Source organism: Eretmochelys imbricata, chromosome 8, assembly GCF_965152235.1.
Source record: "Eretmochelys imbricata isolate rEreImb1 chromosome 8, rEreImb1.hap1, whole genome shotgun sequence".
Lineage (NCBI taxonomy): Eukaryota > Metazoa > Chordata > Testudines > Cheloniidae > Eretmochelys > Eretmochelys imbricata.
Window position 1 is genome coordinate 83,594,974 of NC_135579.1, and position 19,001 is coordinate 83,613,974.

Consider the following 19,001-nt stretch of genomic DNA (forward strand, 5'->3'; position numbering starts at 1 on the left):
AGAAAAGAGTTCTGTACTACATATGACGTTTTCCTTTTGACATCTAATATGGCTGCTCAGGAGTATGTCACTGTAAATAAATGAGACCAGGATAAAGTTCCCTATATCAGCTCCTTTCTCCTTCAACAAGGGAGTCATGGATTGTGAAATCTGGTTTCCCCCTGTGAAATGTGTATAATATAGGGTAAAAGCACACACAAAAAACAGATTTCACAGGGGAGACCACAGTTTCTCAAATTGGGGCTCCTAACCCAAAAGGGAGTTGCAGGGGGGTTGCAAGGTTATTTTAGGGGGGTTGCACTGTTGCCATCCTTACTGTCGTGCTGCCTTCAGAGCTGGGCGGCCGGAGAGTGGTGGCTGCTAACTGATCGCCCAGCTCTGCAGGCAGCAGTGCAGAAGTAAGAATGGCAAGACCGTACCAGGCCATCCTGACTTCTGAGCTACTGCTGGCAGTGGCTCTACCTTCAGAGCTGGGTTCTCTCCAGCTGGCAGAAGTAAGGGTAGCAGTATCACAACCCCCCCTACAATACCCCACAACTCCTTTTTGGGTCCAGATCCCTACAATTACAACACCATGAAATTTCAGATTTAAATAGCTGAAATCATGAAACTTACTATTTTTAAAATCCTATGACCACGGTTAATTTCACAAATTTGGTAGGGCCCTAGTGATTAGGTTCTCCCTCATTGTTCTGAGTGGGGGAAAATGACTTTAGCTACATTGTCCCTGTTTCTTGTATGGTAGCAGGATTTCATAGGGTCTATGTCTCAGTAAGTTGCAAATGCAAAAATCCATTTTAGTGCAGACTTGCAATTTAGCAGGTTCAGCTATATTTAATTTTATTTACTAGATTCTGTTACTTTCAATAAACAGTTACTTGCATTAATTTTAAAATGCAGCATGTGCATTTTCCAAGTGTACTTTTATTTAACTGAACAGATAATGGGATTGTCCTGGTTTTATATTATAAGGTTAAATTTATACAGCAGTTCTGTCAAATGTCTAATATTACTGCTTACAAGAATAAAATTTCTTCAGGTTATACTTAATATTTTTTATTCCTGTCTTGTAGATATTGCCTCATCTTAAATGCTACAGGAGCTAGAAAACTACTGTTGTTAAAATGTCAGCTCTCAGCAGTGATTGCCCACATTTGGAATCGGTTGGCGAAATAACAAAGGAAGAATTGATACGGAAATCTCATGTGAGTTTCAGTTCTTTACTTGGTTCCCTGCTGGAGTAAAACCAGTTGTGTATTTCAGCTGCAAGGCTTGTTGCTAATGGATCGACAAATTGCTGTTTGTGCAACACATTTAAGTGGTAAATGTGATCATGGACAAAATATTTAGGTTAAAGTCTTACCATTTACACTGTAAATTACAGTGTACATGATCTGAGTTCTACTGTTAAACAAAAGAAACAAGAAGAATGGAGCTGATTTAAGCAGTAAAACCAGTTATTTCATACATAACATTTAAAGATGAATAATTGTATACCAACAGTACCAGCTAGCCTGTCTCAAGGGTTCTCTACCTCTTTCATAGTATGGCTATATTTTAAGACAGATTTTTGTGGGCTGGCTCCTATTAGTGATTGTACAGACCGCTTCCCTTTTCATTTGAAATGCGGTAACATCCCTGTAGCAACTACGATTGCTAAGGTTGAAAAGTAACATAAAGAAAGAATTAATTGTATTTTAGCTGACTTTTAATGCTGTTATCAGAGAAAATACGGAGAAGAAGCTAGCATCCTGTGACCAGTCAGCTCTCACTGGACCACCACATGCTCTTGGTCCAAGGACCACAGTTTGAGAACCTCTGCTCTATCTAACCTTTGCTTCCTATCTCATTAAATATGGCAGCTGAAACTTTTAATAATTCATAACTATAGTGGCTATGAGGTGGAGAAAGAAGAGTCCAACTTCTTCTGCTTTATGTATATTTTCTTAGACTGAAAATGCAACAGTTGGGTTCTTGTTTCTCTGTTCAGAAGTATGGCACTTCTGTGCTACTACATATTTTTGTATGCTGTTTATTTTGTGATTTAAAAATTTCATGCTTCTTTATTAAAGGAAAGACAAGCTGCAGAATGGTTGGTTTTAAAATGATAACCAGTGTCTGTCAGTGTGACCTTGAAAGCTTAAAATGAGATGGTATATGTACTTAGTTTCCTTTTTAAGCCCCAAATAACAAGTGAAATATCACATTGTGCTGTATAGCAGACTTTTCTCTTGATGTCTATTCCCTTCTACTCTGGAACACTTAAGAAACTTAGAGAGTTTTGTCACAGTCTAAAAGGTAATAGAAGTGGAACAAAAACTGAATGGCATCAACAAAATTCTTGATTTTCAACAAAGATTAGATTACAAAAATTGTAAATTCATCTGGTGATGAGCAACTGAGTATTTAAAGTCTTCATTGCGGTACCAGTTACTTTATGTTGTTTTGCACTGGAGTCTTGTTTCCTTGGGCCATGCTACTGCACTGGTTTTCAGAGGTTCCAAGGGAAGAAGGGACCATTGTGATCATCAAGTCTGATATCCTGTCCAACATAGAACTTCCCCAAAATAATTCCCAGAGCAGATCTTTTAGAAAAACATCCAATCTTGATTTAAAAATTGTCAATGTTGGAGAATCCACCTTGATCCCTATTAAATTGTTCCAATGGTTCATCACTCATACTGTTAAAAATTTACAACTCATTTCCAGTCTGAATTTGTCTAGCCTGAACTTCCAGCCATTGGATCATGCTATACCTTTCTCTGCTAGACTGAAGAACCCATTATTAAATATTTGTTCCCTGCAAAGGTACATATAGACTGTAATCAAGTCACCCCGTAACCTTTTCTTTGTTAAGCTAGTGAGAGAGATTCAAGGAGCTCAGTCATAAGGCATATTTTCTAATCCTTCAGTTTACTGGTTCTCAACCAGGGGTATGCACAGGTTTTCCAGGGGGTACTCAGTCTAGATCAGTGTTTCTCATCCTGAGGGATGTGATCCCTGGTCGGGGGGTCTCAGGGCGGGTTTAGGGGAATTGCAAGTGCAGTACTGATACTAGGCGTGGCAAGCAGGGCCATTGCCTGGAACCACATGCCACGGGGTCCCCATGAAGCTAAATTACAGTGCTTCAGCTCTGGGCAGCAGGGCTTGAGCGTCGGCCCCACCCACTGCCTGGGGCTCCAGCTTCAGACAAAGCTCACAAGTGAAAAACAGGCTCAAGTATCACAATGAAATGTAACTTCAAGATTCCAATTGATTTTATAATTACGTGGTAAAAATGAGAAAGTAATCAATTTTTCAATAATAGTGTGCTGTGACACTCTTGTATTTTTACGTCTGATTTTGTAAGCAAGTAGTTTTTAAGTGAGGTGAAACTTGGGGTACACATGACAAATCAGACTCCTGAAAGGGGTACAGTTGTCTGGAAAGATTGAGAACCATTGCTTTAGTTAATCATTTTCCTGGGTCTTCTCTGAACCCTCTCCAGTTTATCAACATTCTTCTTAAATTGTGTTCACCAGAACTGGACACAGTATTCCAGCAGTGGTCACACCAGTGCCAAATACAGAGGTAAAAAAACCTCTTTACTGCTACTCAGGAGTCCTCTGTTTATACATTTAGGATTACATTAGCTCTTTTGGCTACAGCATCCCACTGGGAGCTCATGTTCAGCTGATTATCCACCATGACCGCTAAATCTTTTTCAAAAGTCACTGCTTCCCAAGGTAGAGTCCCCCATCCTATAGGTATGGCCTACATTCTTTGTTCCTAGAGATATACATTTACATTTAACCATATTAAAACTCATATTGTTTTCACCCAGTTTACCAAGCTATCCAGACTGCTCTGAATCAGTGACACATCCTCTTCATTATTTACCATTTCCCCCAATATTTGTGTCATCTGCAAACTTTTATCATGATGATGACTTCGTTTTCTTCCAGGTCACTGATAAAAGTGTTAAATAGCATTGGGCTAAGAACCAATCCCTGGAAACTGGATTAGTAAAATAATTCCTCATCTATATTTTATTAACAGGGCACTTGTCAGGACTGCAAAGTTAGAGGACCAAACCTTTGGGCATGCTTAGAGGTAAGCTGATCTACTGCAGGGGATATGTGTGATAGATCTGGGTGGTCCTCTAGTGAAGCTGTATATAAAGGTTTGCAACATTTCCTGCATAAACAGCTATTATGAGGGGCTTAAAATTTAACTCTAAAATTACTTTATATCAAAGCTTACCATACATGCTTTTAGCCTCAAAGTGATTTGCTTTGTAACCAAGATTCAGACACGCTTACATTTTGTAACTGAAAATGATCATGAACTTAAAAATGAAATTTTGCTGTCTGTTCACTAGCCTTTCCAGGGTTATTTGTAAGTGAGGTAGATTATAAAATAGCTTTAGGAAATCCTGTGTTCTGCCTGGTCAGTAGTCCTGGGAAGGTCTTAATGCATCACAACAAATTACATTTCTTGAGTTGCTTTACAAAGAATGGAAATACTATTGGTATTTACAGTAAATATTGACTTGTCAGAGCACAGCATTACCTGATGCAGTGTTTCTCAAATGCAGCCACTGTGTCTGCTTGTGGCCACCAGGGACTTTTCTTGTGGCCACAGCCTCCTGGGTGGTGATGGGGGGAGGGCAAAGCCAGCAGTGGTTGGGTCCTGCCCACCTCTGGAGACACAAGAGCTGGAGGAGCAGGCAGCCAGTGAGTTCCCCACCTTCCAAAGGCTGGTGGGTCAGGCTTTAGCCCTTGGGTGGCGGGTGGAAGGCACCAGCCACTGGGCTTCAGGCTTTTTCCCCGGCCATACGGTGGCAAGCTCTGGCCCCAAGGTCACTGCCCCCTCCATTGCCCACTACCTCCATATCTACCTCCCCATCCAGGGCTTAATTTGTCTCAAAGCTTGCCGAGGCTGAGTAAGTCTGCTGTGAAAATTGATATATGTATGTTGGTTAATATCACTTTTCACAGCAGACTTAGTAACTAGCACATCTTTAAAAAAAAAAAAAAAAGGGGGGGGGGTGCAACCAAAAATTAAAAGACATAAGAAAAAAGACAAGAACATACAAAGCTCCTTATTTGTGTTTCTATTCTCTTAGGCCCAGTAAAGAATAGAGACAACTGTACGTTATTTTTATTATTGAGTCTGGAAGAAAAATCAGACATAAATTACAAGAATGTGGATGTATATATGTGCATATTTATTTGTTTTTCCTAAAGTTAATTAAGTATTTTAGGAAAACTTGTCAGAGTGGTCCACCAGCAAGAATCATAGAATCATAGAATATCAGGGTTGGAAGGGACCTCAGGAGGTCATCTAGTCCAACCCCCTGCTCGAAGCAGGACCAATCCCCAGTTTTTGCCCCAGATCCCTAAATGGCCCCCTCAAGGATTGAACTCACAACCCTGGGTTTTAGCAGACCAATGCTCAAACCACTGAGCTAAGAGATGGTGGCCGCACTCTGAGGCCACCAAAACAATTGTGAGAACCCTTAATCTAGTGTCACTTCATTGTCACCAAGCAAAACAAGTAAAATAAAAATTTATTCAAACATTTAAAAATTCCATACAAACATTTAAAAAGTATTTTCTTCAGGCTTTGTCCTTACCTACACTACCTACTTACCTCTTTTTCCCCTCCCTCTTAAAATAACTTCACCACCTTACCTCCAGCATTAAGATATATTGCTGCTTCACCATCCCAGCTTTTGGCATGAAGGGGGGCTTCCAGATGTTTTTAAAAAATGAATGGAGAGAATGTTGCTTCTGATTAAGGCGCATCTCTATGGTACAAGAAGGGAAGTGCAGCTGAATCAGCTGTAAAATGTCACTCGAGGTGCTGCAGGTGTGCAGATCTGCCTCAGCAGGGTTTTTCAACTCCTCGGTGAGCTCAGATGCGTATCTCTTGTCAACGCTCAAATCTGGGCTGAAACGTGACAGGGAGCAACCAGTATGTATATATTTCTAAAATTGCTTTCCACCACCTTCTTCAAGAGAATCCTGGTTGCAAGAAAAAGAACAGATTTTTCTGTTCTTTCTCTCAAAAAGAGAGAAGGTTTGCTGAAGTATTATACAATTTCTCATTAAACTGTTTTTTTAAGCTACCAAATTACATCTAAAAAACTTTTAGCAGGGGAAACCAAAGTGGAAGGAGTGGGAAGGATGGGAATATCAGGTGGAAAAGTCACAAAACAAAATGGGGGGGGGGGAGAGAACACCAGGCATTTTCTAAACAAAAATAATTTTTTGTCTGTTTTGAGTTTATATCCACTTCAATCTGGAACACTTGGACATTTATTGAATAATTTATTTTAATTTCCTACGAGTATTTCCATAGGGTGATATTATAATCACAAAAAGACACTTCAAAGGAGGTGTCATGGTGTGATATCTCCTCTTCTTGGATGATTTGGCACCTTGCATTCCCCTTTGTGCTTAGCCAAGCACCCAGCACATGGTGAGATCCCAGCATGATAGAAACTTCATTATCCTCATTGCTTAACCAGTACCTACTGTTATCTTCTATAAATGCGTGCTATTAAAGTTTTAGAAAGCAGTTAATGCAAACGTACAGGAGCTATTTGACATTTAAGTACCCATGCTTTGTATGAGCAACATCTGTGTTAATGTGCACAAACAGTATGTACAGATTACTTAAGCGCTTGTGTTTGGTGCTCATGGAAATGAGGGACTAATAGCAATGTCTTGAGGTTAGCATTGTATGGACAGCTTCAAGTTTGCATACTAGCTCAACAAATACATGTTAAATCAGAACTGTAATAACAGAATTGTTGAGAGTAAATAGTCACTGCATTTTGTAACTCAAACATGGCACATGCTTAAAGATGGGATGTTGATGGCTATTAGCTTTCAAGGGTAATAAATCTGTAGGTTATAAAATAATATTCAGATGGTCAATAGCCTTGATGAGCATATAAATGTGCACTGATGTTGAAATGATTGACATATTGAATATTAACAATTTTGACAGTTTAGAGGCAGACTGAATTAAAGATCCCAAATAATACACACACAATTGATAGTGCCATGTTTACATTTCATGGATTTTCAGAATATCTTGGACGCTTTGTTTTTTAAATAAGAAAAAGACCAAGTTAAAACAGCTGAAGAGAAGACATATATCAAAAACGTTGTCTAACCCCACCCTCAAAATCAAGGAAATTCAGAGGAAAATCTTGCAGCATTCTCATTGCTTTACTATATTATTTATTGCAGTGCTTACCTTGTGTGATACCTTGCTCTTTTCAGAATCCTGCAGATGTACAATAGTGTGAATTAAAAATGCATTTGGAAGCTGTATCACTTTGTTCTGTAAGTTTGATTTGACAACTCACTAAAAAGAATTAATAGAGTATACTGCACCATAATTATGTCTCTTATTTTTGTTTGACAGAATAGATGTTCGTATGTTGGCTGCGGTGAATCCCATGTAGATCACAGTACCATACATTCTCAGGTAGGGGGGTGTGTGTGTGTGTGTGTGTGTGTGTATATATATATATATATATATATATATATATATATATAAAAAACATATATATACACGGTTTCATTCTAGTTTTTGTCATCTAGGGTCTCGCCATCAAATGGTAAAAGCCCTTTATTCTAGGACAGCAACTTTTTCCCTCCCGACTCCTTGAGAGGAGGAGGTGGAGGAAGGGAAGTATAGTTAAAGAGTATTCTTGTTGTTTTTGACCAATGCAGTCAGGTAGTTTTTCCTGAGTTGAAGCTTTGCTTGTTGATGATGCCTTCTTGCGCTTGGGGATCATGTCTAATTCATTTGGGGGCCCATGTGTTTATAAAATGATTATGCTGCTGCATAATTATTCATCTATTTAAACTTACTGCATAATTGTGCTTCGCAACATAAAATGCCCCATGCTTCTCACTTGGGAGTTAACACTGCAGTTTAATTATGCTCTTTTAGATTAACTATTTCATTGCTGATCATTTTAACAAAAATTCTTTGTCACTGTTGGATGTAGACAGGCAGTAGGTCTGGGTGCAGTGGAACAGTTAATTACTGTCAATGTGTAACAAGGGGGGAGGAATTTTGTCTCCCTGGTACAACATCTTGCTTCTCCTTGACAATTTCTGGAAAGCATCTTTGTGTTTGCAATATACAAATCTGCATAAAATACATTGAATTTAATGTTGAAATCTATAATGAAGAGTTTGAACTAGTGTGGGGAAGGGGGGGAAAAATCATTATTGCATAGTCCAGGATTCGTGCTCCATAATTCAGGTCTAATGTGCAGCTTAGCTCACAGAACCTTGTTCATAATTCCTGCAGCTCCTAGCAGCATTCTGCCATCTGACATGTGTTTGGAGGCTTTATTAAGTTTTTGTCTTTTACTCTTCTCAGACATTATTATATAAACAGTAATGTCTTTTTTTTTCCCAAATAGATTATTTCTTCCTACATATGATGCTTGGGTTAATTGTCTGTCTGCACTCTAAGGGTATGTCTACACTGCAGTAAAAGACCCACCGCATGGCTGCAGCTGGCCTGGGTCAGCTAACTTGGGTTCACAGGGCTATAAAATTGCAGAGTAGATGTTCAAGCTCGGACTGGAGCCCAGGCTCTGGGACCTAGTGGGGGGTGATTTCAGAGTCCAGGCTCCAGGCCAAATGTCTGCACTGCAATTTTCAGCCCTGCAGTCCAAGCCCCATGAGCCTGAGTCAACTGACCTGGGCTCTGGGACTTGGTGCCACAGATTTTTTTTTTATTGGATTATAGATGTAGCCTCTGCAGCATGTGGATGTTTTTCTCTCATGACTTGAATCTACAGCAGAAAGGTCTTTGGAAAGATTGTGGAAGTCTTTGAACCATTGGAGGAAAATATACTTTTGTGTAGGGCCATTCACTTTACTGTGCAGTCCTCTTTTTTCTGACCTCCAATACATTACATTGGAAACTCTTAGAGAATATCTGAACATTTGGAAAAAGTATATCATATAATAAAGTGCATTTGTATAATATATGTATTGATGTACTGCTTCAGTGCATCTCCTACCAAGCTTAGAACCTGGTCTAGGGGCCTGTGCCTTCAGTTATGGGATAGACACGGCATAGTTAGACGGGATGCTTGTGCATATGGACACACTGCCCCATTTTACACAAACCATCTTGGATAGTTGAGTAGTTGCATTAACACATTAAGTAGTTGCAACAGAAGCAACCCACTGGTTCAAGCATGGCTGCCTGCCATTTAACCCTTCCATTCTGACCACTGAACTGCAAACGGAGTGAACCTTCTTGTGCATTTGCAATGGCCATTGACTAGAAGTCCTTTACCTTGCACACTGCTACCTGGTCATGAGATCAGCCAGATTTGGTAAATCCCTGGTGCAAGGTGACCAAAACATTCAAATTCAGTACGAGGGCTAGAAGTGTCTATGCATGTCAGGAAAGAGCGAAGAAGCTGGCAGAGTTGGGGATTGACTGGACCAGTGACCAGTGCAGGGAGTAGATTAAGCAGCTCAAGAGCAACTGTTGTAAAGCCAAGGATGACAGCCGTACCTCTGGGAACATTCCATCATACTACCACTTTTACAAGGAGTTTGACGGGGTGCTGGGTACTGTGCTGAGTGTGGAGCCAACAGTGGGTCACCATCAGTTGGGATGGCAACCTTCTGAACGCTGAATCAGCGGGGAGCCGGAATAGGCTACCAAAATGACTCTGGTGCTCACACTAGTTCCTGAGGAGGTTTTGCCACCAGAGCAGCTGTAGCATGTCCTGAGTCCATACTCAGAGGGGCAGTTTGATGATCCCCAGGAGGAGCAGCCTGCCACAGAACCAGCAGAAGTAGTCCCAGAGCCTGGTAAGTTTCTTGTTCCATGCTTGCTGCTGCTGTTTGTTATAGGAGTGGGAGGGATTTCTGATTTGACCCAAAACAAAATATATTGCTAGCTACAGGTAGCAGCATGCTTCCACTAATGGTGGAATGCGTGCCAGAGCCTTGGTATCAACCCACAACCACCGCCATCATGTGGAATTCGAAGTGGAGACCAGGAAGCATAAACAACAGTTAAACAAGCATTCACACTTTCATTTTTACTTGTTGCTTGCACATTCTTGCAAAGATGCGCTGAGGTGTTAAAAGTAAAAATCATATATTACCTTCCCTTTTAGTATACCATTCTGAACAAATCAGCCACACAACAGAGTAACAAGCCGTCTGTACCTGGTAAAGATGGAGGGTGAAATATAGTCCACAGATGAAAAAAATCAATGTCTGAAATACAGCTGAGGCTGTATGTAGTACAGAAATGTGCTAAGAAAGAAGGGGGGGATGGCTGTGTAGTTCTTTGACAGTCCATTATACTGTGTGTTTGTATATGTAGACTTAGTTAGAGGAGGCTTTATTGGAAGCTATAGGGAGGCAGTAATCCATGTGGATGCTAACACAGCATCTTGTTGATTCCCCCAGGAATTTTGACTCAATTCCAGATGCTGATAGCTGCAAACTTTTCCCATACTAGGAACCCCAAATAGCTATTCACATTTCGAGAAGGACATATTTTCTGTACCCACCTCTGAAGGTTGCCAGCCCATTCTATTACCAGATGTGCTGCTCAATTGTCATAGCTTGAAAACCTCTTGGGCTGGTTTGCCACTGGCAGCTTGGAATAAAATTTCACTTTGCCATTCAGGAAACTCAAAGGATTATGTCCCCCAGAAATGTGGAATGCCTAAAGGGATAGAGAAGGCTTAGGTAGTAATCTGCATGCCCTCCCCTCCTCCCAAAGCCTACAATAGTCTGCAATCTTTAAACCAGTGGTTCTAAGCCCATGGTCCACTTACAGCCCAGTCAGCACACAGCTGTGGCCCATGTGATATACAGGTTATATATTATTGTGTGGATGTGGCCCACATAACACACAGGGCATGTCTACACTCAAAACTTAAGTAGACCTATATTAGGTCTACTTACAGCCACTGCAGTAATTACTGAGGTGGTGCGTATCCACATTACCCTCCTTGGGTCATTGGTGTGTGTCCTCATCAAGAGTGCTTCCACTGACCTAAGAGAAGCAGTGCTATTTTCTCATTTCTCATTACTTAAGCTTCCCACACTCTCAGCTCCGGTGGTAGCTCCCTGCTAGGAGCCTGGCTGCCCCACGGTCTCCCGGGCTCTGGGCATGCTGCCTCCACCTCCCACCACTCGGCTCCCAGTTCCCTGTCCTGTGTTGGAAGGAAGCCGACCAGGACTACTTGGTTCCCTGCCAGGAGCCAGTCAGTCTTGTCAATTTCATGGGTTCAACATGGAGCTGTGAAATTAGGACAGCCAAAATTTCTAGCGGGGGGTGGGGGTTGGAGGCTGGCTTTTGCACCCCCAGCTGGGAGCAGAAGCCAGCCACCCAGCTCTCCAAGGGAGTGGGGGATAGCTGGGCTCTAGCTGCCCAGCTTTCTTGTCAATTTCATGACTCCCCTGGAGCTGTGACATTGACAAGAGAGCTAACAGCCAATGTAAGTAAGAGTGTCTACACAGACACTGCTTCACCTAACTACGCCGAGGTAAGCCTTATGCCTGTCATGGAGGTGGAGTTATGTCAGTGTAGTAGGGTATGTACATCGGTGGGACACGGCTGTAGTGTAGACACTGACATAATTAAGTTGACTTAAGCTGCCTTTCGTCGACCTAACTGTGTAGTGTAGACCAGGCCACAAATTGCTACATATGTGGCCCACAATGGTAAATAGGTTGAGAACCGTTGCTTTAAACATAGCATTTGTAAATTTTAACTTACTGTTGTGCTCTTTTTCACCCTAACTCTGTTGTGTCCATGGAGCTTCTGGGAACCGAAGCATTCCTCTTCGATAATGCTGCTTCAGTATATTGTTAAGTGTCAGTTTTTGGCTTTGAGATTCTACAGGTACTTTGTGGATGCACTGAACCATTTTTGAAGTACTGAGATGATAGTGTTCTGTTGGACATGCAGGTCCTTCAGCCTCTGCAGGCCCTTGTACCTCGCCAGCTAAGCCACATTGCAGCAGGAGCCTGAGATTTCAAACTGTCACAGACAGGTCCAAGAGTAAGAGTTTCTGTGATAAACTTACAGGATATTCTGGACAGGGCCAATAAGCAGGTGCAATATGAAAGGGAAAAGGATTCATGACAAGTGGAAAGGCACAGGCTGAAGATCATGGGGACAGAATTTTAGTGTATGAGGAGAGACTGGCAATGTGATTTTTGGAGCAGAACCGTTGCTTGAGGGAGGAAGATCTATTTCAGAGGCTGCTCGCGCTAATGATCACAAGAGTACAGACTCTTGCTGCTCTTGCACGACATCCTGTGTTCCCTCCCTGATACCATGTGCTGCAGACCACAAACATTTTGGACAATTCTATTTTGGGTGACTCTTGCAACTGGGACTTAACGCTACTAAATACTAGAGAGGGCAAATATAGCCCCCTGCAGGCCTCTGTCCCTGTGCAGTGGTACCAAGTGTTGAAAGTGCAAGAAGGGAAAGGAAAACTGGTGATGGGGGAGAGGACACGGAAAAGTAGGGCATTTGCTTGTTGGCACCAGTTTCACTATTTGCCCAGTTCACTGTTTATTTTATGCACTATGTTTTATTACTGGTTTCACAACTGGTGTTGGTTTATTGCTGTTGTTTTGATAGAGTAATGACAACTGGCCTGCCTGACAGTGCTTTAATATTGGGGTTTTGTCTTTGTTTTTTTGTAATACTGCAAAGTTCACAAATAAAGACTTTTCTTCTATTAAGAACGTTTGTGTTCATAATGTGTATTTTGAATAATAAACACATGATGAGGCACACTGTCTGGCTGAGTGTTCTGGTTCAGCAATCCATTTCTGTCATAGGTCCATGCAGGCGGAAATGGCTCACCTTTGGTTTTACAAAGATTGTGTAGGGCACAGCAAGCCTCAACAGTGCAGGCAGCATTGATGATACTGGAATCTAAACAGTTCTGTAAATGGAGCTGGGGGGATTTCAATCTGCCAAATGCTCATTCAATCACCATTCTACACTTACTGAGAGTGTAATTAAACCTTCTGGCCAGGGCCTCTGCGATCAAGATAGTTTCATAAGCCAAGGCAAAAGATAGTATGCGGAGTTCCCTAGAATAACAGTGGGGAGAGTTACTCCATTTATGCCAGTGTTTTCTGGTGAGAATTGTGTCCCGGTCTGACTATGAAGGTAAACTCCTGATCGGCAGGAAACCCTGGCATCATGAACTCTTCCAGTACAGCCCATGTTGGCATCCATAAATAGGTCTCTTTGGTCCACAAGGACCTCCATAACAATAGTATCCTTTGTGGTTTATGTACTCATGTGTCCTTGAGGAGGGCAGCTATGGGCACATGAATCCCATCAATGGCTCTGGCACAGTTTGGAAACCCCGTTCTCTCAAAACCAGCAGTAATTCAGGGATATTATTTATGCCCACAATCTTGCGGTAAATCACACGCCTGATTTCCTCAGGAACTTCCACTGCCACTTTATCCACATTTGTCTTTCCAATGCCAAATTGATTAGCAATGGACTTGTATAATTCTGGAGTAGCCAGGTGGATATAGCAACCTGCTTCTCTGGCCATCCTCTTGCATGTGTCATGACACTGGAAGGTTGGGGCAAGCTGCTTACAAAGCTCCAGAAATGTAGCTTTCTTCTTGTGGAGGTTCTCATTAGTGGTCATTCCAGGTGCACATGACTATGTGCTTGTCAGTCTGTGCTTGTGGCGCTGCTCCAGAAGCGCTATTCTACATAGGGGCATCAGCGGCTACACTGAGAGTCACAAGCAGCATCAGCCAGTTCGAGTCTGCCATGTCTCTAACGTTGTCATCATCATCTTGCTCCAACAGGTGCCTTTGGTAGGTGAGAAAATGCTGTCAGTATGTCCAAAAGATGGCCTGACAGGATGTCTCGGTGGGCTGCAACAACTTCCTCTAAGGTGCAATGTGGACAGTTCAGTTTTCCCATAGTGCATCATGAACAGGGGTAGAGTAGCTTCAGCTGGGGAGAGCATTCGGGTCTGCTTCAGCGTTAGTGTGAGACTTCGGTTCAGAAATTCTAAACCTAGTGAGATTTTCCTTCTTCCTCTTTTATGTTCAGTGGTAGTAAAGTTAAAAATGTTACTTTTAATATGCCCTTTCTCTGGACATATGTGGGCTATGTCTGACTTGGTACAAAAATGCGTTGTTGTTCAGGCTTGCACCCTATTTATTCAATGACAGTCCATTACAGATGCATTGCTATTGTCTAGTCAGTCAGCAGTTTGTTCTAGTACTGCTGAATCCAGGCCAAGGCGTTGCCCCAGGTGATAATACTGTGCTAGTAATTAGTCCTGGAATTAGAGCGCTAAGGAGAACTGCAAGGGGTCTCTTTGTCCAGCAGCTTCAAAGGATCCCCATTACAGTAATTACAACAGAGTCTGGTTTGTATACCATGACAGGCAGCACAGTGCCCTCGTGACCACAAGTCTCAGTTACTGAGATTTCTCTTTGCACGGTAACTCAGCTGCATGTAGCTAGTCTAGAATATAGTACATTTGTGCACTGATTGAAGCAGCTGTGTTCGTATTACATCCACCCCATGTTGTGGCTATTGGCTGTCTACCAAGTGTCAGGTTAACTTTAACCTGGCACTATTGGTTATTAAAATTATAATGGCATAGGCCCTGGCTATACTCAAGGGCTCCTGCGTGAGTTTTACCACACAGGAATCACATCTCAACTTGGCAGGTGATTGTAGCTTTGTGGCCCCTTGGATGTGGATCCAGTGTCTCCTGACAATCATTTAGATAATTGCTTTACACTTCTATTAAATATCTTAAGGCTTTTGCCTAAGGCCTCTGGGATTTTTTTTATCATTATTTGCCCTATATGTAATACCTTAACATCCCTTTCTCCTTATATTAAATTTCTCATTTGTTTTTACTGGTTTGAATTTCAAGTAGAGGTTTTCTTTTTGTGATACTTTATTTTTTGCTTTATAGCACAATGGTGGGAGGTGGCTTATAAATGTGTTTCAACATGTTGGAGAATGAGTTTACACAAGTGATTAAAAACTTTGATTTCATTAACACACCAGTATCTAAATTCCATAGATCGGTTATCCCAAAAGGCTCTGTAGCAAAAGATATCAAAAAGTATACTGCTTTCAGTACTGTTTAGGAAGAAACTCACTCTTGCCCTCATCCACCTTTCTCATTTCCCACCTGTCAGTATTCTCTATTTTTACTTCTTGCATCTTATCTTTAATTAGAATAATTATATCCTGGGGTATAGATAATTTTTTTACTGTTCACAGCAGGATAGCTTATCAATCGGGATTTAGCCTTCGTGTGTTACTATAATATAGCTAATATTTAGACATTGATATAATCCTAATATAGTATCTCACAATCTGATTTGCTAATGACTAGCATTAAAGATCAGTTTTACAACTTTTAAGTAAAATGATATATAGTGTGAGCTACTTGTAGGGCATTTGTGGTATGGGTGGTACCTGGCATTTCTTGTAAACATTTATAATTTCCTAGCACTGTACTGAAGTTTATTGCTGCCGCCTTACACCCTAAGTTAGTGTTATTGATATGTGTTTTTCAGGTAGCACAAAGGGAAAAGATAGCTTTGCCTGCTGTCATTTATAACAGCAATATCTCACATTCTTGTTCAGTTTCCTTCATTTCCTTTAATTTCTGGACAATAGCCCATATCTAACTGAAGCTCTTTTTATCCATTTAATCCATCCCTCTAGTATTCTAGATAGTCATTTCTGATCTTTCTAACTTGAGAAACAATTAAGGTTGATGTCAGTTTGTCACTCCCTCTCATTTTCACTGGCTTCCTTGCTTTATCTCTTTTGCATTTGGCTATGCTAGAAATAATAATTTTTAACTCCTCCACTTAGAGAATATTGAGCCCTTGCTGTAGAGGTTTGTAGCAGTTTATTGTAGGCTTCTACATAGCTGAAGCTGCAGGTGAAGACTTATCCTGATAATTAAGGAAATTCTACTTAATTATTTCAGTTACTCTGCTGAAAATGAATATAGGAAATGTCACCGTTTCTAGCAACTTTGTTATCCAAAAGTCTGCAAGTCAAAAGCACTGGCATTGTTCAAGGCCATATTAACAGAGAAAATTTTATCTGTAGCTTACAACAGCTTGCACAAGAAGTGCACTTTGCCCCAAAGCTCTGTGTGCTATAAAAGTACAATAGTAGTCTGTGAGCAGGGACTCAGGTGGAGTGGCCACATGAGAGAGGGAAGGTGCGGAGGGTGTATGTGTATTTAGGAAAGAGTGTCTTTGAACCTTGTACAACAGCAAGGCTGTTTCCTTGCCATTATTTATGATAGCACCCGCAATGTGCTGTGCATTTTCCAAACACTCCTGTAATGAGAAGCTTACAATTTTTATATATGGTATCGTTTGAATCATTGTAGGCAACTTGGGAGAAGTCTTTCAGCGACACTTAAATGTAGACAATGTATCAGCTTTGAGGATAAGCCTGAGAATATCATATCATGCATAGAAGGCCATGTGGAAGAATCCACAGCATTGATTTGTGGGAGAAGCTCAGAACAGGCTTGGAGACTTGGTGGAGCAAAGGGGACGGGCAACATGAAGCTTGTTAAGAGAGAGTAAGTAGGGAGAGACAGAGCTGTGAAGGTGGTGACAAGAAGCTTAAAGGTGATGCAGTAGCAAATGGAGAGCCAGCCGGGGGGTTCAGAGAGGGAGGTTATGATCAAATCAATAGCCAAGCAATGTAAGTTTAGCCAGCAGTGCTCACGTGTGTTTGAGAGAAAGAGAGCACTCACCGTGTGAGAGAGAAAGAGAATGCTTACCATGTGTTTTTGGGTGCCTGGAGAAGAGAATATTGGAATAATTAAGGTCTGAATGAGATATTTGACTGTGGAGAGGACAGATGTTGGAGATATTGAGGAGGAAATGGCAGGATTTGGAAATACCTGGCTGTATGGGGCAAAGGAAAAGGAGGAATTAAAAATGACTGAGATTGCAGACCTGAGTGACGGGGAGGAGGATGACATTGTCAACAGTGATAAGGAGTTGGGTTTTGACCATGTTCTATTTAAGACATCCAGGAGGAGAGATGTTGGAGAGACAAGCTGAGATGTGCAGTTGGATAGGAGACAGTTTAGTGCTGGAGAGAGAGTTGTGAGCCATCAGCACAGAGGCGACTGCTGAGGCCATGTGAACCAACTATCGCCCAAAAATAAGGTTTAAAGTCAGAAGAGCAAAGGGCCAAGGACAGAGCCCTCTCACAGAGTGAGAGAAGGGAAGAGGATCCACTGAAGGAATGGTCAGAGAGGTAAGAGGAGACCCAGGAGAGGACAGTATCTGGAAAGCCCAGTGTGAGGATATGATACCAAGGAGAGGATGATCTATAATATTAAACGCAGCAGGAAGGTCAAAGGAGATGTGGGAAGAGTTGAGGCTGAAATTTGTGTAGGAAGAAATAATTGGAGACCCTAGAAAGAGAGGTTTCAGTAGAGTGGAAACACTGGAAGCCAGATGGAGGGGGTCCAAGGCTGGATTGGAGGAGAAGTGAATGCATTGGTAGTAGACTGTGTTCAAGGAATTTAAAGGTGTGAGAGATATGGGGCTGTAGCTGGAGGGGTAGGTAGGACTGAGGGATAGTTTTTGGAGGACAAGGGAGACCAGGACATTGTTCATATTGTGAGGGAAGAGGTTGAGAAAGAAGGATAAGGGAAGAATGAGTAATAGAAGTAAGGAGATAGGAAGAGGAATGGGATCACTGTGGCAGATATGGGTGTTTATAGGAGAAAAGGCAAAAGACCTCAAGGCTGGTGACAGGAGAAAGGGAAGAGAACGTGCAAGGGGGAGATTCCTGGTGGATTTTGTTGTTTGGGTTTTGTTTTGTTTTTTTCTTTTTTTTTTCCCTCTGGAAGACTGCAAGAGCCTGTGCAGAGAGACAGGAAGGGGAGTGCTTTAAGGAGGGACTCGAAGGTTGCCAAGAAGTGATGGGGACTGTGGGCATGGGACTCCATGTGGGAGAAGTATAGTTGCTTCGCCAGGGAGATGATAGTTGAAGGAGAGAAGGAATCTGCAGTGAAGGAAGTTAGTGAGGTCCCAGGATGCTCAGCAGCACAAGGACAGTAATGGAGAGAGCAGATGCTGGGAGTGAGACAGGTCTGGAATTGGTGTATTGGACTTCACAGTGATAGAAAGGGGCATGGGTGGAGGAAAAAGCAGAGTGGAGAGTGGACAAGAGGGTTGAGAGGAGGGGCCTGATGTAGCAGAAAATTCATGAACATTGATAAACTGAAGGTTGCAGAAGGCCCAGTAATGGGGCAGAGATGGGACAAATGTGTGGTATGATATTGAATGAGGGGAGATGGTAGTCAGAGAGAAGAAATTCAGATGGAGAGATCAAAGAAGAAAGGAGTGTTGTATGAAAACAAGATGAAAATAGGTTGTGTTAGGGATACCAAGGCAGGAGCTTCTGGGTCTGCTCTTACAGCAGCGGTCCTCAAATTTTTGAGGCTTGCGCCCCCCCCCCCCCCGAGCTGGGAGCGGTGCTGTATGGGCTGCTGTATGGGGGAGGATGTGGATGGGATAAGAGGGCCAAGGCTGGATATGGGTCTGGGGCCACAGCCAGGGGCCAAGGCTTGGGGCAAGAGCTGGAGCGGAGCTGTAGCCAGGCTGTGGTGGAGGCCATCAGACGGGCCCGCGGCCAGGTGCGGCTCCACTCCCAGCCTCTGCCCTGGGCTGGGAACAGAGACACAGCCAGCGGCCAAGGCTGAGGGCTGCCGCAGGGCTGGGAGCACAGCCGCACTGAGGCTGGGGATGGGGACGGGAGTCAGGGAGGTGGTTGGAGGCGGGACTGGAGCAGAGCTGGGAGCAGGGATGGGCTGGGTGGTGCTCCCTTCCCACTACTGTGGGGGATGGCCAGGCCCCACCGCACCTCTCTGGGCATTCCTTCACACCCCCCAGGGGAGTGTGCCCCATTCTTTG

At 42.5% G+C, this 19,001-nt stretch overlaps 1 protein-coding gene across 3 annotated transcripts in view; it reads left to right on the plus strand.

Annotated features, from left to right (window-relative positions):
* The window catches only part of USP33 (ubiquitin specific peptidase 33), an 89,068-nt gene that overhangs the window by 13,340 nt on the left and 56,727 nt on the right, over positions 1-19,001 (plus strand). For 2 of the 3 annotated variants that reach the window (XM_077823558.1, XM_077823559.1), the window contains exons 2-4: positions 1,074-1,205; positions 4,039-4,092; positions 7,423-7,485. In XM_077823558.1, the coding sequence (XP_077679684.1) occupies positions 1,125-1,205; positions 4,039-4,092; positions 7,423-7,485 (198 nt within the window). In that variant the 5' untranslated portion in view covers positions 1,074-1,124. Of the gene's footprint in view, positions 1-1,073; positions 1,206-4,038; positions 4,093-7,277; positions 7,341-7,422; positions 7,486-19,001 lie in introns of those variants that run through there. The other variant, XM_077823560.1, reaches the window with a different exon arrangement.